At 43.0% G+C, this 23,154-nt stretch overlaps 1 protein-coding gene across 2 annotated transcripts in view; it reads right to left on the bottom strand.

Annotated features, from left to right (window-relative positions):
• Positions 1-226: 226 nt before the first annotated feature.
• Positions 227-23,154, bottom strand: part of LOC147698754 (interferon alpha/beta receptor 1a-like) — a 119,043-nt gene continuing 96,115 nt past the window's right edge. For both annotated transcript variants that reach the window (XM_086935326.1, XM_086935327.1), the window contains exons 6-7: positions 22,802-22,959; positions 227-3,890 (exon numbers count right to left, since the gene is read on the bottom strand). In XM_086935326.1, the coding sequence (XP_086791452.1) occupies positions 3,798-3,890; positions 22,802-22,959 (251 nt within the window). In that variant the 3' untranslated portion in view covers positions 227-3,797. The remainder of the gene's footprint in view (positions 3,891-22,801; positions 22,960-23,154) is intronic.

The following is a 23,154-nucleotide window of genomic DNA, read 5'->3' as shown; positions in this document are numbered from 1 at the left end:
TTAAATACCTAAGAACTCGAAATTTCAATCCATGACAGAACTAGCAACTGATTAACTTGTAAGCAGACTCTATAAGTCGTACGGAACCGATGTGCTGCACTTCTGTTACCTGAGCTGTAGGATGCATAAATAAATATATGTACATTTGAGATTGTAAACACATTATGCTACAGGGAAACCAAGTCTGAATACTGGAAATCTGCCACATAAAAATTAGAACATCCAATCATGTAAAAATAAATTTAATGTTGTCTAGACATTGTTTGAGAAATAAAAAATAAAATAAAAAATAAAAAATCACACGAAAAGCCTGATAAAAAATGTTAAAAGGCAATTTTTAACAGCTTGTAAAATGACAACATTTTAACACAATCAAATCATCAGTTACATCAAGCAAATATTAATTCAACAAGTCTGTTTTATGGCACTAATTAAAATAAACAACCAAAGATGTTGATAAACATTTCCAAATAAATATGCATCAAATATTTATAAACCTATATCGGCCATCACTAACGACTTGCGAATCTAAGGTGGAGTAGCTGAAGTCAATCGGAGCAGTGTAAACACCAAACAAAACATGTGGTTTTGTGTTTGTGACACTTGGGGGACCTTTAAAAGCATATGAGGGTCTGCAAATTTTCTTTTTTAAGCTACAAAACCCCAGCCATTGGGAATGCTGTTAACCAAGCTAGACCCTGGTACACAAAAACATATTTGACTGAAGTACCCATTTGATGTCAGGTCATTATACTGCTTAAAACAAGTAACGGGTGAAAAAAATAGGCTTCAGAGCTGGTGCTTTTAAGTCTACATATTGAGATAACGGTCCGCAAGGTAGTCATCTTTTACAATGGTAAATCGCGGAGTATTGAAAACTGTGCAGGCTGAAGCCATTCTTTGCTCATTCCTTACATTCCACCGCAGGATCCATTTCAGATTTTGAGGCCACCCATAGATGTTCAATTTAATACACTTAATATGAATGGAACTAATATACAGTGAATGTGATCTTGAAAATCTGGCACAACACCGCCCCATGTGCAAGTCAAATACTCTGATACTAACCTGGCTTCTGTGGTAGCCAGTGATTCCTTTGGTCAAGGCGCGGCCCACCTTAGACTATTACCTTCGATTGTTCGGTTTCCAATGGTTCCTCACGTATCGGAAAGCTAATGCCCCGTTCGGTTTCAATTTAAGGCATTAATTAATTACATTGATAATGAGTGACCCTGAAGTTCACAAGGCGGAATAGAGCACTGAGTATACTTTGGCTTAGAACAGTTTGTGGGTCCCACTGTGGGTGCTCACTGCGGCGAGCAGATCTCTGCAGTGACACTTGTGCAACTAGCTAGACATAAATTAGGATCCACAATTACACAAATTGTGTACTATTTATCCCCTTGTGAGTGTCTAACCATTTGAACTTACACATGCCTCTTTACCATTTGTACATCAAAAATGGAATACAAAAATAGACGAAGGTGGAGATGAACACATGTATCATGGCCTAACACATGTATGGCAGACTTTCTCAAAAACGCGCCTGGATGAAGTTGAGAAACATAAAACATGTACCTTTTTAATACACAAATCAAAGTAAATGACAAATAACAAAAAGACCCTACCTCTGGGAAAGTGCAACTGACATTTGCCCAACATATTAAACAGATATTTAAGGTGGACTAGTGTTTAGAAAATATATCAAAGAAAAATACAATCCTACAACCTGACACAGCAGTTCATCTACACGAGACCCTGTGCTACTAAAGGTTTTAAATTAAGATGCAAAAATGTATTAACAGTTACACATTCCTTCAATAAATTAAGCAAAAAAACAAACAAACGTGGTAAAACCAGCAAGAGCACATAAATAAAAAAGAATGGTGTACCATTCACATAGCTACCAAGTTTCTCAGGTCCATGTGCGACTAGTTAGTCCAGTCCTGGATTTTCTTAGATTTGTGGGACTTGTAGTTCTGGGTTTTATTCTTGGTTAAATAAGACTAAATCCCAAAATGTACGAAAACAAAACAGAACTGGTCAAAATAATCATGCATGGACCTGGGAAACTTGGCGGCTATACATACACAATTGTCAATACTAACGAACCGCTAGCATTTTCCGTTCCAATGGGGACAGGTTTTGCTTCCGATTGTGTAATTGAAGATGTACCTATGGGTTTGGCTGAAAAAGTCTGCCATTTAAAGGAAAGCAGAATGAAATCTGTCAGCCTTTTCCTGTTAACCACAGCAAGGTGTGGAAATGTACATGCTTGAGGGAGTGGCCACACGAGACAAACAGCAAAACATGACTTCCCTCCTCTTCTGTATATCCAGAAAATTCCAGTTTTTTTTCCAAATAAACAACTGACCCCAGCTGAAAGAATTGTGCCCGTTAAAACTATGTTCTCTGGGTTGATATATATATTGTTTTTTGTAAACACAAGGTTGAAACAATTTTACTTTCACAAAATTGCACTAACCCTGGTTCAACATTTGACAATGTTGCACACAAATGACAATCACAAAGCTCAGAAAAATCCCACTGTTTCCACTTAATAAATGTAGCAGGTAGCATGGCCTCCTGGATCTTAAAGCTAAAGTAATTTTGTTTTGTTGCTAGGAGTTTCTCTGCTGACCTCTGTAGTCTAGTTGATGTTGATATTAGTCATACCTGAAAACAATTCCTGAAGTAAAAAGGAAAGCATTGGTTTTTGCGATCCCACTGACCTCTTAAACAGCGGTTGATCTTTGTGCAATTATACTAACTTCTGAAGTGCAAGTTCAAGGGGCCTTCTTACTACTGCTAACAGATTCTTATCACATGTACAGTCCATACGAAAATCTCCGAGCTTCTCGATGCTAAAGTGAACTTGTACCTTCCATACATGTTGTGTGAAATATGGCTACTCTATTTTTTTTCAACATTACTGGGATAACAGTTTAACTCAACTCGTGATAGAAAAAATTAATTAGTAAGTTCTCATTTAGATCATATAAACAGATTGCTAGGAATGTGGGGAGTGGCTGGTGATCAACGCTTGCATTACATATGTGTCCTCTGACTCAACAGCAACTTTCCATTGCAAAGTCTTGGGTTTTTTCAGGCTCCGAAGGAAAGGAAAGCCCATTGTTGCAGTGAGGCTACGTGCCTCTGGCTTCTGCCTACTCAACAAATCTTCAAATACACAAGCAGAGTGGATAGATCCATGGATGTAGGGATGAAACCAATTGTGCCCATGTATAGCAATACAAACGTTAAACTTCTAAACCCATAAACTCATTTTTACCCATCTCAATGCTACTCAGTTGATTATTTCAGAATGAAAAAACTCTGAGTCAACCCACTAAGATTCAAACTTCAGGTTACGTACATATCTCAACCCACAGAGATATTTTAATCAGTGTTTGTGGCCATTGTAGAGAAGTAGTTAAACCCACAAGCCCATCCTGCCAACACAATGGGCTTCCATTTATTGTCTCCTGTTTTACTAGCAGCTGCATCCTGTACATCCTCTCTCTTCACACCAGTCAGGGCGTATCTACAAGTACCACACCAGCAAGGGCACTGTATTGTATGATACTGCAGCATAACAAGCCGTCTTTGAGCTGTTCAGATGTCTGCTCTTGTTGAAGCAGTGACTTTGGTCGCAAGGAAGACGCAGAAACCAAGCACAGTTGCTTGATTTTAGCAATAACTTCAAGCACCAACATATTTTCATCGGAGCAGGACGACTTTTTGTAAACAGAGCGTCATTCTTCTGCAGCTGTACACATTTGAATCGATGTCTCACTTTAAACAAAAGTTAACTTGTCATAATGATCCTCTTCATTGTCTTGTGATTCCAGCTTCTCAATGTATGTGTTCGAACAATGATCATGCAAATACTAAAAAAAAAAAAAAAAAAATGGAAATTAAATGGTAGACAATACCAGAATGCGACATTCAAGACAAGCAAATCACTCAAGCGGTGTAAATGTTTCCCCCTTTTCATTCCTGAAAAGTATTCCTTGATACACATCTCAAAAACTAAATTCTTTGCACTGGCTTTTGTATAAGAGATAATGAAAAAGCAAATATTATGGCAGATATTTTCATTCATTAAACCGCAATATATGAAGGCATAACACGCTACTTCTGGTTCAGAAATTTGAAACTGGTTCTGGAGGAGGTTGAGAAACAACTATTGTCAAGTGCATTCTGGTTCAATAAGGGCAATCATGTTTGCGGAGGACGGAGTTGTTTAAGAGGAAACACAAAAATAACTGTTTACAACCAGTTGATCAAAAGAGAATTACTCCTTTAATCTGGTATGAGGATCCTGGGTGCAACGTGTGGGGATTTCCTGTTTGCATTCATGGATAAATCTATTTATGGATAACTTCAGGCCTCCAAGAAGCTGTGTGGTAACAGGACATTTAGAAAGGAGTTATGTTTACTCAAAACATTTCTGATTAACACGTCTGCCTTGCTATAGCGCACCTAAGTATCAATCAAGGAGAAGGAGATACAAGTTTTTAAGATGCATGTTTGTAATGTTACGGTCTGTAAACTGCTCTAGTGCCTTTTCTAATCATTACATTGGTAATGACAATGCACCCACTACTACGGACTGATTCCTATTGACAATCCACACATTTGATAAATGATAATAAATGTCAAAATGTGTATCTTGTAGTCACATGCAAAAATCAACGCAGAAGATTTCAACCTGCCCAGGACGTGGTGAAGATAAGAATGTGATTACTTATAGTAAACATTTTTATGAAGAGTTGCTGAATATCATTTGTAGTACATGTTCTCAGGGATAAGGATAAACTCTTGCTTTAAAAATACCTACGTCAGGAAGTAACAGTCATAGAGAAATAACTGATAAAAAGTTGGGAGTGAATAGCAAATTCCTAGAAATGTTTCTTGCTGTAAGAGGTTGATCAGAATCATGTGCCATTCAGTAAATGAGAGCCCAAAAACGAATAAACTTCCTGCTTTACAGTCAGTGTACAATATATTGTTCACAACTGAAATACTAGCTTTTAACCAACCCAGTTATTATTACACTAAAGTGAATTAAATACACATGACAAAATACATTAAGAAAAACAGAAACTAACCAGGCTTTGCAGTAACACCTCAACTACAAAATTCATTTGAGCCAATTTTCTCTCGAGCAATATACACCGAGGAGACCCCAATAAACCAGCTGACTATTTGTATTGATGAAAAGTATGGTGAGATAAAAGATAATTTGCCTGATTGGCTCTCTGAGGTAGCAGGATGGCAGCAAAATGAATGCTTCAAACTGAATGCCGCAAAAACAGAAAGTTTGCTGTTTGGAGGTGCTGACAATTTTTGGAGTGACTTGTAGTGGCCAAAACAATTAGGCCTGCACGAAAACCTAAGAAAGTGGTTAAAAATCTGGGGTTACCAGTTTGGGATACCTTTTTCTTGCAAGAACAAGTAACTATGGTAGGGGGATTTGTTGTGGGCTGTTACGTATCCTTTAGAAACTATTCCGATGGATTCCATGAGATTGGAGAGGGAACATTGTCCAAGCCTTAATTGTTAGCAGGTTGGATTATGGAACTGTGGTGTAAGTGGGCATGGCAGAGTACTCCTTCACACAGCTCTAGACCATCTAGAATGCTGCAGCAACACTCGTTTGTAATAAAAGTAACAGGAGTTCAGCTTCAGCCTGTCTCAACCAAGTTAAGGTTTGTAAAAAGAGCTATTTTCAAGTTAATGTGCCATAGGCGCAGAGCACTTTATGGGAATGGTCCAACAATGCTGCAGAACAGCGTCAACATCCAAAAACCCATACGGAACCTTCGGTCAGCTAATCAGGCTCTAATATTTTGCAGAAGAATTAAGGAATCTAGAATGGGTTGACGTTCCTTAATTTTTTGACTTCCACTCACTGAAACAAGCTTCTCCAGAATCTATGTGCTGTGACAGATTTGTTGCTCCTGCAGAAAAAAATTAAAGACCTGCTTATATCCATTTTAGGCTTGTATGATGTCTAGTGATGGGATAACCCTTTGGTGACAAGTGTCCGCCTTATTAGTACACAATACTAATGAATTCTGCACTTCTTACTCAATCACTCCTTAATGTTGAACTACACCTCTCGACCCTTGTCTTAGAACTCGCCTCCTTCAGAAATGATGTCTCTCCTCTCCAGGAACTACTCTCCGGATCTCACCCACCCCACTGTCCCCTCATAATCTCAATGCGCCAGCTTTCAAAGCGTCTCTCATTTCCCCCTCAATCACCTCTCCTTCTAAAGTTCCTAACACTAACATTCCGCTCAGTCCACCCCTCCATCAGAACAACCAGCCCTCACCTGACCCTCTTGAACTTATCAATGTCTTCCCCCCATACACCGCTACGTCAACCTCCCCCCCCCCTCATCATATGTTCTGCCCAGAGTCCTTGGGAATTAACATGTCCATGACCTCCCCGGACTCTCCCTTGATTGATGATCCCAGCCCACTCAGCCCTCCTCCTTCCCTAGCCATCCAACCCCACGTGACCCCCATGACCCCACTGATCCCCTTAATACCCTCCCACCCCCTACCCCTCTTGTGATCCCCACCCCCGCTCACTCTGCCATCCCAGTTCTTTTGGGAACGATCAGGTACCCTCTATTCCCTCCGTCACCTAGGCCCCCACAACAACTAACGTCTATCCCCCTATGTCCCACTACTTTATACACCAACATCTTACCCCTCAGCTGCATGCTGATTACCTGCAGATCTGCCTCATGCCACGCTACAGAAATAGCTGAAACCATTCTCAGCGAAAGTATCAACATTGCTTTCTTAACGGAAACATGGTTCAACCCCCCACTCGACCTCTATCCTAGATATGCTCACCCCTTCAGGATATTCCATCCTTAAGAAAGATAGAATTGATCAAGTTGGAGGAGGCCTTGCCATAATCTTTAAAGACAAACTAAAACGTGCGCAGGTCCATCTCCAAGACCCAGTCACCTTCGAATACCACTGCGCCGATCTGATCACTCCTGGTTCCCCTACTAGTCGCCTACATACCATTTACCACCCCCCGGTAATCCAACCCCCTTTGCCGAGGAGCTATCTGACCTAATCTTCCAAGCGTCGCTCTCCAACTCCAGGAATCTCGTTCTAGGGGACTATATTATTCATTGGAATAAAATCGAAGACCCTGCAGTTAAACTTCTTAAAGAGACCATGGACATTAGTGACTTGACTCAACTCTGCCAATCTCCTACTCACTCTAAGGGTGCCACCCTTGATGCCATTATCTCTAGCAAAGATCTGGCCTCCCTCTCCAAGATCATTCCTTTTGACTGGTCTGACGACCTCCACCTTATCCTCTTCACCATGAACAGCTTTATTACTCGTCCAACCCCCAAGCTGCAGCTTACAAATGAAACAAACCCGAAATCTTCACCTCATTCCTCCTGGCGAGCTGGAATCTACAATTAAATCTAGACTGTTACTCCCCCCTCTCTCCCATAGCACCACCGACCTAACTGATCATTACAACAATTCTATCCACGAAGCCCTTGACCAAATTGCCCCAACTTAAACCAGAAAAAAACATCCCACCCAAATCCTGGTTCAACTCTGACCTCTCTGACCTACATAACGAAAGACGTGCCCTCAGGCAGTCTGAACGTACCTGGAGGAATCAACCTTCCTCTTCTAACTTGATACTCCTCAGAAATGCCAGAGCCATCAACAAAAAGCACATCTTTAGTGAAGAAGCCTCCTTCCTTCGTTCTCAACTTGACCAGGCATGAAACCGTCCCAGAGAACTGTTTACTATTGTCAAAAAACAAACCGCCTCTGGCCCTCCAAAACTATTAGCTACTGTAGATAGATGTGAAGAAATTGCTAATTTCTTCTCTAACAAAGTCAACAAGATTGAACTATCTTTCTCCACCCCCCCCACTTACCCAACACCCCCCTCATACCCCACCCCCCTCATACCCCACCCCCCATATACCCCACCTCCCCTCAGCCAACACCTCCCCCCTAGCATTCCAATTGTACCTCTGCCCACTTCCCTCCCCTCATCCCCCCCTCAAACCCTCCTCTCTCTCCCCCAGTATGACACCAATTCAATTGACATCCAGCCAAAAAACAATGCTTCTTGGAGTGAATTTTGCCTAATCTCTGAATATGATGTTCTCAACATCATCTCCAAACTCAAACCTTCCTCACATACCAAAGATCCTCTTCCCGCTCACTTGGTTCAGGAACTTAAGCACATCATTGCCCCTCTATGGACCAACATGATCAACTCCTCCCTAGTTACTGGTAATGCTCCTGCTTCCCTCCAACTAGGTCAAATCACCCCTATCCTCAAAAACACTGCAGCGGACCCTAATGACTTAAGCAATTTACGCCCAATCTCAAACCTTCCCTTCCTTTCCAAAGCCCTTGAAAAATGTGTCCTGTCACAATTGGATAACCACATCGACACATTCAATCTCCTTGACGTTTTCCAATCAGGTTTTAGAAAGGGATGCAGCACGGAAACTGAGATGCTCAACATTACTGATTACATTCACCGCTCTCTGAATAGAGGCGAATCCTCCCTCCTCATCCTCCTTGACCTCTCAACGGCCTCTGATACTGTTAATCATTTCACCCTACTTAAAACTCTCAAAGACCACTTTGGTTTCAATGGCAATGTCCTCAAGTGGTTTACCTCCTATCTCCATAATAGAACCCAACAAATTAAACTGAATGGTTGCCTCTCCAAACCACAACCTGTCTCATTGGGTGTCCCACAAGGCTCTATCATCTCTCCTACTCTTTTCAACCTCTTCATGGAACCCCTCACAACTATTCTCTAACAAGCTAAAATCAGTTACCACCTGTATGCTGATGACACGCAACTACATTACAAGATCAAATCACACAACAACATCTTACATCTCAATCATGCCTTGACCAAAATTCAAGCCTGGTTCCATCTTAACCACTTCAAACTAAATCTCAAAAATTGAAATCATCCTTTTTGCTCCCAAAAACAACTCTCTGCCTATCCAACACTGGATTGCTGATATCAAAGCACTTAATTGCCCTCTCACCACTTCCAACTCTGTCAAATCCCTCGGCATTAGCGTCGATCAGAATCTCAATCTTATCTGCCCCATCTTAAAAACGAGGCTAAAGGTGCCCTCTTCACTCTACTTCACCTGAAAAAAATTAAACCCTTTATTCCAATTGACGACTTTAAAACCATTGTACAATCACTTGTCCTCTCCCGAATGGACTATGACAACACCACCCTTGCTGGCACCCCCAAAGTCCATCTTGCCCCGATGAAATCTGTTCTCAACCTGGCGGCCAGGCTTATCTCCGACTGTAAGAGTTATGATCACATCTCCCCGGTCCTCAAAAATCTCAAATGGCTCCCAATCGATGGCAGATTTACCTACAAGATTGCGTGTATCACTCACAAAGCCCTTCACCAAAACACCCCCTCGTACCTTTCTGACAAACTCAAAAAAGCAGGATGTACTAGATCTTTGAGGAGCACGAAAGCCCTTGTCCTTTTACACTCTGATGACTTTATCAGGTAATATAAATTTTATGGTCAAGTTATGTTCCCTAGCGCGTACCCCACCGACTCCATGTACGAGTTAAAGTGCATGTAACTTCCCTCCTGTACCAGCTATGAAGACACAAATACATTTGCGTCCAACGTTAACATGTCCTCTTTCAGACCCACCATGAATGGGTTGAATGGTCCGTTTCTAAGTATGCTATGCCAACGTCTTTTTGTAGTGTACTCCTACGTTTTTCAGCCTGGCTGAAAGTAGGCCCTGAATCTCTGCCACCGAGCCTCTTTTCTGGCTTCCGACTCCGAGAAATCTCTGCCCAGGCAGCCCCCGTACCCGTGAACTCTGACTTACTTCTAGCGCGGCCCTCCGTGCTCGGCTCAGCCTGCTGCCTGCCAAGATTGACTATAACCTTCGAGTTATCTGTTTTCCTCCCCGAAAATACATTCCAGCCTGCCAGCTCCAGTAAACATCCTTCCTCAGCTACAGGGCTAAAGGGCCGACCTGTCTCTATGCAAGTAATTCATAGCTCCGTTGCCATGCTTCCATGGATGGCCCCATGCCCCCACGCTTCTCATACAGACACTCAGGCGCTTATACACGCACTCACAGCAAGTATAGAATAGCTTCTGCTCTAGAGACCTTTCTGCCCAGATAGCTTAGTTCCTAAACACCAGATATCAGATATGATAGAAGCACAAGTTGATCTGACATGCCAGACTTCTGTCTCTTTCCGTCAGTGTAAATGTCAAGTCCCCTGCACCCCTCCAATTACGCGTCATCCAGCTGCGCGCGCATCCAAGCTTCCGATTTCTGCTGACATTGCCACATTTTCTGTTAGTGCCACCCCTTTGTGACACCTATCAGTGACGTTTCCAGACTACACCTCTAGTTCACGCCTCTTGATTACGCACATGCACCACGTGTATATTGTTATCTTGTCTTCTCTCAGCTGTTACGCCTCTTGCACTGTAACCTATGGTATGAAATAAGTATATAAGCTATGTACTGTTAATAAAATGTGGCGCGCTCATCTATCCCTTCTGACACCCTGTGTGGTGGTCAGAACACGATATCTTGGTCAAGACCATTCCTTTCGAGGAATAAAACCCCTTAGAACTCTCACACCACGGACTCTGTTTTCTTTTATTTCCGATTGAGTTATTATTGATTAAGTACTTACCTGCATAGAAATTAAGAGTAAATTAATTATTTACGTCATTTTGGCGCCCGAACAGGGACCCCTCCCCCACCTCACGCGCCGGTTGGTGCGTTGCAATCTGTGTCCCCTGCCGTCAGTTAGCCGGAAACATACGCGTATCGGCAGGATTTCCTGCATCTCCCTCTGACCCACGGAGGTGACGAAGACTGCGATCAGTACCCAGACGAGGCGGTGAGGAGTGCGGAGGATCCCGACCAGAGCCCAGCCGAAAGAAGCAAGGTCCGAGGTGTCAAGAGGCCCACCAGGTTTTCGAAGTTTTCCGAAGTTTTCCGAAGTTTCCCGAAGTTTTCCGAAGTCCCGAGTCGAGTCCAGTCGAGTTTTCCGAGGCCTTCTGTTTTCCGTGCTTCCCGGTGAGTACCATTGCTGGGTCGTATCTAGATGGGTTTGGGTACGCAAGTCCGGTCTGCACTGTTTTTAGGCAGTGTATCTGTACTGTTTAGCAGTATATCTAGTATTCCGAATTTCCGCATTTTTGCACTGTTACCACAGTGTATCTGTACTGTTGAGCAGTACATCTAGTATAGTGGGGTAGTCATCTATGTTTTTAAATGTTTTTGTGATTAATGTCGTGGTATGAATGTGATTGTTTTCCTTGTGCATTATTGTGTTTTCTTGTATAACTAGTTAAAATCCAGAATTAAGTATTCAGGATCGAGCATTTCAGTATCAAGTAGGCACAATGCCGTTTTTCAACAAGTTAAAGCAGATAGGAACTAGGAAAGGGATGTTAGAGGAAGAAATCCCTATCCCCCCTAGGGACACTCCAGGTAATTTCATGTATAACAAACATGGCATAGACGCCATATTGTATCTAGAGTTATGGACCGATTATACCAAGCACCTAGAGGAAAGATACCGATGGCCAGTTAACGGAACATGGGATGCCGAGTGCATCATTAAGGTAGAGGAAGCATTACGAAAAAAGAAAGCCAGACAATCTCAGAAAGACGCCATAGAATTTTGGCGTAAGGAATCACATAAACGTGCTGAAAGAGCACTCCGTAGAGAAGACAGACTTAAAGAATCAGAAAAGGCCCAGGAAAATGAATTAGTTATCGAAGGAATACGAGTAAAATCAGAACAAATAGATCGCATCCGAAATAGCCAAGTGAACAACATGTATCTTTTGGCCGAGGGTACACCTGACGCCATTTCAGAGATACCGAAAAATCTGCCGTCACCATTAGTTCCAACTAAAGTAATGCATAAGACTACTAAAGACATATTCCTAAATTCCTACCTAGAAGATGTAGCACCAGCTTACACCAATCTGCCTGTTCGTGCCCTGCCTACTGACAGGGACGGGGGTGGCACTCCGCCCCCAGGTCATGTTCCGCCAGCCCCGCCACTTCCCGTACTCAAAACAGACCTGCCGAAATCACGTTTACCTGATCCACCTAAACGACAAATTCCAGTCCAGATACAGACTCCGCAGGGAGGTAATGCACAAGCTTCCGCTTCAGGAGGTGCGACCGCGGGTCCTCAGACCCCGCCACCAACTCACAGATTCAATCTCAGAGATATGCAGAGTCCTCTCACGTACAGGTCTCCCCACTCCTCTAATTCATCCCGTCTTGACGCATTAAAAGAAAACATGTCGGTTTGCAGATACGATCCAGTACCCGGAAAGGACGATTTAATGATATTGGCATCATTACGGTTAAGGTCTGCTACGGATAGCTTGTTATGCTATGCAGGATTTAAGGATCGTCTAGATAGAATATATGAGTTTGTTCAGACAGGGAAAGACCCTGACAGTATTAAGGATGCCATGGAGAAACAGAAAGTTGCCATACAAGCACTGATACTACGATTTTTCATAAATTGCCTAATAAGAGAACGAGACAGGCCCGGAACAGATCAGAGTGAATTAGACGCATTGAACAAGTGGGGTCAAAATATAGCTGATGGAAAACATGACAGACAAAATTGCATAGACTCTATGTACAAGAAAATTAGAAAAGCAGTGATAGCAGTACACCAGAAAGAGAAAGAAAAGGCTTCCTCCGAGGAGGAAGAAGAATCTGAAGAACACGAAAGAAATGTAGGAACTATAGCATATGTAGGTAAGGGAACTTACCTTAAGAAAGGTATCCGTCCAGAGAGCAAGAGAGTTTTCTTCTCTGCCTTAACAAATCCGAATTCTGCTGAGCATCAGTTCCAGGAAACTGATAAAAGGCTCCGAGACCGAGTTGGGTACCACGTACTCAATTCTATGGATGAACAAGAACTAGCCCGATCAGCTGTATCATGGGCCGAAAATGCAGACATATATAATGATGATACCGTAGCACAGACATTTCTGAACCTCTCCCCCGACGAACAGAAATTAGCAGGTGTATACATGATTCAGCACCTTCTCATCAAATACAGAAAACATTATTCCGATCCAGGTCCCTTACACGAAACACTAGAAGCACTACTGATGGATAGATGGAGAGGCTTAAGTACCAAATTAATTCAAATAATTCTAGAACAACGACACAGATATGATACCTTTGTAAGTTCTGAATATGTTCCCGCCCCACCTCCAGAAAGGAAAATGTACCATATGCAATGCGGGGGTGGTATTGAAAGCCAGAACCCCTTACGAGAAGTGCACCCTGTTATGGGTGAGGATAAAACCTTGAAAGGCGTGTATGTACACACGCCTCTGACTAAATTAGAACTGTTAGAAATGAAGAAATTAGTCCCGTGCCATGATAAAGACCCTGCAGGTTTTCATAGAGAGCTCAAAGATATGTTACTGATGGGAGACTACACGTATGATGACATCATGAAAATGTTGAAAGTATTATTGCCTACGGGTATATTCGAGAAACTGAAGGAAAAGGAATGGGAGGTGGGAGACACAAAGATTGCCTGGGCAGAAATAGAAGATGAAGAGAAAAAACGGGTTCCAGGGTTAGGCCTTGGGGACAAAACTAAAGCATTACCAGGTTTGATAGTACAGGTCCTGCCCAGATTATTGACAACTAGAAAGGAGGATTGGGATGCAATCTCGTCCTGTAAACAGAAACATGATGAAGATACTAGTGACTTCTATTCAAGATTCGAGAAATGTTTTATTATCAATAGTGGCCTCCAGCCAAGCAGCGAGTCGTACCCACATCTTTTTGTATCAAAGTTAGTCGAGAATTCCCTACCGTTAGTTAAAAATAGAGTGTATAAAGTCGAGAGTACATGGCAAGCAAACACGCCATCACAGATGTTACAAATGTTACAATATCACCAGAACAGAATTAGAGAAGAACAAGATCAGGAACAAAAACGCATGAAAGACACAAAGATGAAAATGTTAGTAGCTCAGACAGTTCCATCCGACAGTCACAGAAAAGGTACGACCAAGACTAGTCAAGTGCAGCAGTGGGATGAAGGGAAGAAAGAACATGGATCTCTGTTACTGACTGAACAATCAATTGAGATAACTCACTGCTTTCGGACTGCAGCTCCCGTTAAAGGGACATGTAACTACTGCAAGCAGCCAGGTCACTACGTACACGAATGTCCAGTTCTGAAACATAACATAGCGACAGGTAAAACTAAGGAAAGACCGCATCCGCCTAGACCAGACCATAGCCAGCCTCAGTCTACACAGAATACACAGCCTATGCATGCTTCCTCGACTCCAGCACAGACCGTAGCAGTACCACAGCCACAGCCCATTGCTGCAACTCAGCAGGTTTCACAACAGATGTACCAGTATGCCCAGTCCGCTTACCCCGAATATTCCCGATATACATGAAACAGCCTAGAGAGGGAAGGTGGCTTGCCTCTTATTGAGATTCCCGTAGATCAAGAAGGTCCTTATGTACATAGTCAAGTATTAGGAAAAGACAGAAAATTCTTAATTGACACAGGGGCAAGTCGCACGACAATAAGTCATGATGAAGTTCCAGGGGCACCCCTCTCAGGCTCACAGAATGTTTCCCTGGGTTTTTCAGGACAGCCTATTGTAAATGAAGTATCCGAACCAGTCCCCCTGGCTGTGGGTCCATTATCACGTGTTACAGACTTGTTACTCACGAAATCATGTCCGGAAAATCTGTTAGGAATTAAAACATTGAAGGCTCTAGGAGCCATAATCTGCTGTTCCCCGGAGGGAGTTAGACTCTTTCTGCGGGATTTCAAGGGTCATTACGTTCTGCGTGAGTTTGATGTCAGATTGAAAAATGTACCTGATTACTTGTGGGCAAAGGGCCCAACTGATGTAGGATGTATGCACATTACACCATACCGTGTTACACTCAAGGCAGGTGTTGTATTACCCAGAATCAGACAATATAAGTTACCACCCGATGCTGTAGTGGCTTTACTGAAAATCATTGAAGAGCTCATTGCCCAAGGAGTGGTTGTCGAGACCGACTCCAATATCTGCAATTCACCCATCATTCCGATTCTTAAACGTACTGATCCCAATGCACCGCCAGTATATCGGCTGGTGATTGATCTTCGAGAATTAAATAAATGCATTATTCCACAGTATCCTGTGGTCCCCGATATATCATCTCTATTGACTGCTATTGATTCAGAAGCAACGTTCTTTACTGTAATTGATCTCAAGAACGCCTTCTTCAGCGTGCCTATTGATCCAGAGAGCCAATATCTCTTCGGATTCTGTTTAAATGGACGCAGCTTCAAATTTTCGCGCGCACCTCAAGGATTCACAGAAAGCCCCAGTATCTATAGTCAAGCACTGAAAAGACAACTGGATTGTATTCAAATGCCAGTTAACACCGCTTTACTGCAATACGTCGATGATCTGCTGATCACCGCACGAAGTGAGCCCGAATGTGAAAAAGCATCACTGACAGTTTTACATTTCCTGGCCGACAAGGGACACAAGGTGTCTCCTTCGAAGCTACAATTCTGTGTTCAGCAAGTTGTGTACTTGGGTCACTTGCTGTCCAAAGTGGGGAGACAGCTCACTCCCGATCGCATTCAGCTAATTGCAAATATGCCGCAACCCCAGACACAAAAGGAAGTGCGGGCCTTCATAGGCCTCACCTCGTACTGCAGACAATGGATTCCCCAGTATGCATTTCTAGCTAAACCACTGATACAATTGACAACACAGGAGGCAGCGTCTTCGACTGTCCTCCCTTGGACTCAGGAACATACACAAGCTTTTGAAGACTTAAAGAAAGCCTTATGCCAAGCACCAGTTTTAGCGACACCATGTTACAGCAAACCGTTTACACTTTTTGTTACAGAACGTGATGGTACAGCGTTGTCTGTCCTCACTCAAGATCAAGCAGGTTCACATAAGCCTTGTGCTTATTTTTCTAGTACATTGGATTCAGTAGCCCAAGCACTCCCTGCGTGCTTAAAGTCAGTAGCAGCAACAGCGTTAGCAATAAGACAAAGTGATTCAATTGTTTTAGGTCATCAGTTAACAGTTCAAGTACCACATTCTGTAGAGGTTTTGTTAAACAGAACCCAGACCCAACACTTGACTATAGCACGACTGACAGGTTATGAATTAACACTATTCCAGCCACACATAGAAATCAGACGCTGCAGCATCCTGAACCCCGCAACACTGTTACCCACAAGTATGACAGATCCAGCCTCACATGATTGTATAGAAATCATTAATGCAGTAACAAAACCTAGACGAGACTTAACAGATGTTCCATTGACAAATCCAGACCTGACACTTTATGTGGACGGTTCATGCATGAGAACAAGTACAGGAGAATTAGTGGCCGCGTATGCCGTGACCACTGAAACTGAAATTAAAGAAACACATCGTATTGACACACTGTCTGCTCAAGCAGCAGAGCTCATCGCTCTGACCCGAGCTTGTATTCTAGCCAAGAATAGAAATGTTAACATATACACAGATTCCCGTTATGCCTTCGGAGTTGTGCACGACTTCGGAGTCCTCTGGCAAGAGCGAGGTTTCTTGACCTCCCATGGTGCCAAGATACAACATGGCCCCCTCATTCAAGCACTGTTAGAAGCAATACATTTGCCCTCGGGCATATCAGTCATGAAATGTAAGGCACATACTAAAGTTACAGATTCCGTTTCCCGGGGTAACGACCTGGCAGACCAGACAGCAAAACATACAGCACTGACTCACACTCAGACTACTGATGTGACAAAGACAATAGTACCGACACAGTGTATGGCAGTTAGAGATCCCGCCCTAGACGTAATTGATATCCAGACACATGCTACTCCAGATGAAATAAAGAAATGGACTGAACTAGGAGGGATTCAGACAGATCAAGGTTGGGTGACGAAGGGAAAATCTATATGGTTTCTCCCCGACTCAATGGTTCAAGTCATGATAAATACAGCACATAGCCCGGCACATCTAGGAGAGAAGGCGATGTTAGACAGTTTACAGAATCTCTGGTACAACAAACACTTACGAGCAGCAGCAAAACAGAAAGTGCGTACTTGCATGATCTGTTGTCAGTTCAATCCAGGTAAAAGCGTCCCTGTAGAGCAAGGAGGATTTCATCCTCCCGATCACCCTTTTGAAGTCCTCCAGATGGATTATATCCAGATGAATAGCTGCCGAGGATTTAAATATGTCCTTGTAATTGTTTGTGCTCTGTCCCGCTGGACCGAAGCATACCCAGTCCCAGACTACACTGCTCCGACCACTGCCAGACAGTTGGTTCGTGAATTCTTCCCACGGTACGGTTTGCCCCGTGTCGTGTACTCAGATAATGGACAGCCGTTCTCGTCCGAGTTGATGAGACAAGTTTCCCTCTTGCTAGGATATCAGTGGAGGTTCCACTGTGTCCGACATCCCGAAGCAGCTGGCCTTGTAGAAAGGCATAATCAGACCCTAAAAATCCGCCTTGCAAAGATCTGTCAGGAAAAAGGGGTCGACTGGATAGTCGCCCTGCCCGTGGCACTATTCTACATGAGAATGGTCGCCCACTCAAGATCAGGGCTATCCCCGTACGAAGTGGTCTTTGGCAGACCACCGAATATGTGGGGGACGCCCATTCCGAAAAAGATCACTGATGTTGATTGTAACATGTTGACAGATTACCTTGCCTCCTTGATGTCTGCACTCCAATCATGTCGTTCACAGGTTGCCGCAGCCTTCCCTGACAACACCGATGTAAAGGCGCATGAGGTCCGTCCGGGGGACCTGGTTCTCGTCCGGAATTTCGACCGGAAAAGTCCGCTGGAGCCCCGTTGGAAGTCTCCGAAGACCGTCCTCCTTACAACCAGGACCGCCGTGAAGATCGAGGGGAGAAAGGGGTGGGTCCACACGAGTCACATCAAACTTTGCAATGAACTAAAAAACGGACTGAAACAGGACTCTGACTCGTCCACCCCCACCAAAGACTGTGTTGAAACGAAAGACTGTACCGTTACCAAACGAGAAAAGACTCCCCAAGAACTATATCGAATGAAGCTCCGATCTAGCAAGTCAGACAGTTTAATTGTTTAAGTCCTCCCCTAGGTGAATCGGTTAAATAGTTTCTGACATGTATCCCCTAGATCGAGATAGAGAGAGAGAGAGAGAAGCAAAGAAACGTACATACTGTAAATCACTGCGTAGTCACTGTATAGTGACGTTGTTAATAATGTTTTTTCTAAGTATTCTAATTATTATTGCCAGCATTCTGCTACCTATATATTGGCCTATTTTCAGGCGTGAACAATCTGCTTACAATGTCTCTGCTGAACACACTTTTAGTGAACTTCCTGCACATGAACTCTCTTACAGACTTGCGCTGCGCAATAACACATTCATTAGTATGTTACACCACTCCCATCAGACAAATAATGCTACAGACTGCTGGATATGTGGCCGACTCCCTCCCTACCAGAATTACAAGGGAGCTCTGCCCCTCTTTCCGTACCCATTCACTCACAATGGCTCCTGTGGGGCATGGTTTAAAATAATTAATTCATTAGATCCTGATATTGCTGTTTTCGATGGGGGCTGGGTTTGGGGAAACTTGAACTTAGTCCTGCTCGACGTCTGTTATCCTGATAAAGAGGGACTTCCCACTCGAATAGGAACTGATCTAGAAAATGAAGTATATGGATTAGGTAATTACACAATTAGCCTTATGATCCTTACTGTTGAATCCGAGACTGCTCCAGTTCTGCCCCATATGTTAGTATTACCAGTTACAGGTGAATTATGTGTCAGCAAGAAAGGTTCAGTACACGTAGGTCATAGTAAATGCACTACTGTGGTCGAATTCAGTGATCATGGTAAATCGTCCTTTAAAGCTATCAGTCATTCCTATTTTGTTTGTGGTCATACCGCATACATACGTTTGCCTCCAGATTGGGATGGTACCTGTTATATTGCATTCCTTCTGCCACCTGTTTTTCTAGCTCCCCCAGATTACCATAGAAATACGAATCTAGTACAGAATAGACCCAAAAGAGATATTCCACTTGTCGACTACACAGAAACGGCATGGGAACAGTACACTGATTTCAATAAAGGATTCTTTTTCTTTTTAGGACCTGTTCAAAACAGTAAATTAATACGCAGGTTAACAAGAACACTTGAAGCAGTAGTACATGAAACTGCCTCCGCCTTAGGTAACTTAACAGAGGAGCAATCTGCTATGCGGGTTGTTGTCCTTCAAAATCGTCTTGTAATTGACGTCATCTTGGCAGATAGAGGTGGAGCTTGTAAGGTCATCGGGTCAAGTTGCTGTGTTTTCATTCCACAAAACGCACCATCTGTCTATCAAGCTATTACCCGTTTGCATAAAATTGCAAATCAGATACATCAGAATCCAGGCACCTGGACTTGGTCCGGTTGGTTCTGGACAACGTTAACAGCTTGGGGATGGAAGATCCTATCATTCCTAGGCATTGGCCTTGTTATAGTATTCAGTTGCTGCCTGTGCCTACAGTGTGGGCCAGCGATATGTGGACTGTGTGCCACATCCTGCATTGAGCATTCCAGTTGTCTCTCAAACAGTCAAAGAAAGAAAGATGAACATATAATGTTACAAGAACAGACTGATCGATTCATGAGGATCGATATATCATGAAGGGTCCGTAGGGAACAAGGAGGGAATGAGGTAATATAAATTTTATGGTCAAGTTATGTTCCCTAGCGCGTACCCCACCGACTCCATGTACGAGTTAAAGTGCATGTAACTTCCCTCCTGTACCAGCTATGAAGACACAAATACATTTGCGTCCAACGTTAACATGTCCTCTTTCAGACCCACCATGAATGGGTTGAATGGTCCGTTTCTAAGTATGCTATGCCAACGTCTTTTTGTAGTGTACTCCTACGTTTTTCAGCCTGGCTGAAAGTAGGCCCTGAATCTCTGCCACCGAGCCTCTTTTCTGGCTTCCGACTCCGAGAAATCTCTGCCCAGGCAGCCCCCGTACCCGTGAACTCTGACTTACTTCTAGCGCGGCCCTCCGTGCTCGGCTCAGCCTGCTGCCTGCCAAGATTGACTATAACCTTCGAGTTATCTGTTTTCCTCCCCGAAAATACATTCCAGCCTGCCAGCTCCAGTAAACATCCTTCCTCAGCTACAGGGCTAAAGGGCCGACCTGTCTCTATGCAAGTAATTCATAGCTCCGTTGCCATGCTTCCATGGATGGCCCCATGCCCCCACGCTTCTCATACAGACACTCAGGCGCTTATACACGCACTCACAGCAAGTATAGAATAGCTTCTGCTCTAGAGACCTTTCTGCCCAGATAGCTTAGTTCCTAAACACCAGATATCAGATATGATAGAAGCACAAGTTGATCTGACATGCCAGACTTCTGTCTCTTTCCGTCAGTGTAAATGTCAAGTCCCCTGCACCCCTCCAATTACGCGTCATCCAGCTGCGCGCGCATCCAAGCTTCCGATTTCTGCTGACATTGCCACATTTTCTGTTAGTGCCACCCCTTTGTGACACCTATCAGTGACGTTTCCAGACTACACCTCTAGTTCACGCCTCTTGATTACGCACATGCACCACGTGTATATTGTTATCTTGTCTTCTCTCAGCTGTTACGCCTCTTGCACTGTAACCTATGGTATGAAATAAGTATATAAGCTATGTACTGTTAATAAAATGTGGCGCGCTCATCTATCCCTTCTGACACCCTGTGTGGTGGTCAGAACACGATATCTTGGTCAAGACCATTCCTTTCGAGGAATAAAACCCCTTAGAACTCTCACACCACGGACTCTGTTTTCTTTTATTTCCGATTGAGTTATTATTGATTAAGTACTTACCTGCATAGAAATTAAGAGTAAATTAATTATTTACGTCATTATGTTAACAAATTGCTGTATGTTGATTTTTTTCTCGATGTGTAAATGACACTGTAAAGCGCTCTGATACTCCTTGGTACAGTAGTGCTATATAAAACCTTTTAAATAAAAATATAATAAATGTGGGCAAATTCCGCTGTAATAGTATTACTAACTGGTTTCAATTTGATCCTCCCCTATTCCAAAGTCTTGCTATTTGACATCTCATTTTATGATTAAATGATGGGAATTTTGGTGCTGAAATATCAGACTGAATTAGATTGTTTCACGTGAATCGTTTAAAAAAAGCAAAATGATTTTATACGGTACATACAGTTTGGTCAAACTTTAGTCCTTGTGTATTCGATTTAAAAGCTGGGACAGAAATCAAGATCCAATAATACCAGAATTGCCATTGCAATGCCCATTCCCCGCCCTCCCAATCGTGGCCTGTTGTACTAAAAAGACATCTGCTCTGAGGAAGGAAGGTATGTCAGGAGGTAGAGGTGTGGTAGTTCGCTTATATATAGTATTAAGCTCCTAAAGTGCCCTTGACGTAATCCGTCCATTTGAGAGAAAGTTGCGGCTTCCACAAGCCTGCTACTGCGAGGCCCAGGGAGTTAGACCTAGGTGCTCCTCTCCATGCGGAAAAAAGTAATCCTTCATAATACCCTCCAAGAGGGATGTGCACCATCTGAGAACAGGTGATTTATTGGATATCACCAACAAGCTTTTCATGCCTGTAATACAAGGCATTTCTGAGGTGGTTCTGGGATGCCCCTACCAAAGTGCTGCTATGGCCTGTTCTTTGAGAAGTGAGCCAAAATATCCTTGTCCTGCCAAACAACCCTGAACAACTGCAGTGAAACTGGAGATGAACAAATAAAGTGTCGGCCCTGCTCTGCCACCCTCCAGTCTCTTCTACAGTCAGGAGAAGTTGGTACATAGGAGTGTGGCAGAGAATCCTAGGTGGTGATAACTAGGTCTAAATATTAAGAGGGGCCCAAAAGAGGCACCTGTTATAAGAAGCAAACATGTAATATTCAAGATTTGAAATAGGCACTCATAGGTTCATAATCATAACAACCCTAATGAATGGAATTCATCACCGATTTAATATTATATTGGGACAAATGTACAACTTGTAAGAATGCCAGTGCAACAGATGTTGTTTAAGCACAGCATGCCTGCAAAAGGTTGTAAATAGAGAGCCGGGATCAATTGATCATTTGCCAACAATTGCAGTTAATGGCACCCTAGATAGCAAGACGAGCTGCTCTTTAGCAAACTTGAACCTTTGTTGCGATAGGGCAACAGCTAATCTGTAAGCTTTATAGATCTGCTCGACTATTCAGGTAGGACGGAAAGATGCTGTTGGAGGAAAAAAATTGATCCAGTGAATGGGCAACCCTATTTTATAGTTACTAATGAGCATATTAACAACAAGGTAGACACTGCTTAAGCCCTTCCACTTTTGTCAAGGAAGATCGTGCTGAGCAGAGCTTGGATATAGTTGCTATTTTTCTGAGTGTATTTTAAACAAAGTAGGTTTGGGGTGAAACGACTTATTACGTACCTCGGTGGGTACAATGGTGTTTCAAAATCAGGAGTTCTCAGTCAAGAGGATTTGTTTATTGTAAAAACAATGGTTTGTTCAACTTTTATTTGACCTCTAGCATCAGAAAATCTTTTATTTTCCTCTTCGACCTTTAATTATGGAAATAAACTTCTTGTAACATACGGAAGAAACACAACATTATTAATCTTAGGAAGCATTACAATGCGGAGATGCAAAATTCCATACCTCCTCTATATGCTCTGGTATTCGGAATGGCGGGTAGAGCCAGCGTTTAATGTCCTTATGAAACTTGTGCAGCAAGAAGAAACAGCCAAGCCCCAATATAAACACAATCGACATGGACGAGAACAGGATTATTGCGATGTAACTTGCTCTAGTGAAAGCTGTAAAAAGCACACAAGCACAAATGTTGGTTTTAGCAAATTCAACCCAAGATAAAAATCTACGGCTGCTCAATTTTACAGTCTTCCTTCATACTAAACACCAGAACTTACATATCCCAGAACAGATTTAAATGTTAGCATAGCCTAGGTCTTCCATACATTTTTAAATGGAGAACAATCACTTGGGCCCAGGTG

This window comes from Lissotriton vulgaris, chromosome 8 (genome assembly GCF_964263255.1).
Source record: "Lissotriton vulgaris chromosome 8, aLisVul1.2, whole genome shotgun sequence".
Lineage (NCBI taxonomy): Eukaryota > Metazoa > Chordata > Amphibia > Caudata > Salamandridae > Lissotriton > Lissotriton vulgaris.
The sequence above is the reverse complement of the archived record's forward strand: the minus strand, read 5'-3'. Positions and strand labels throughout refer to the sequence as shown.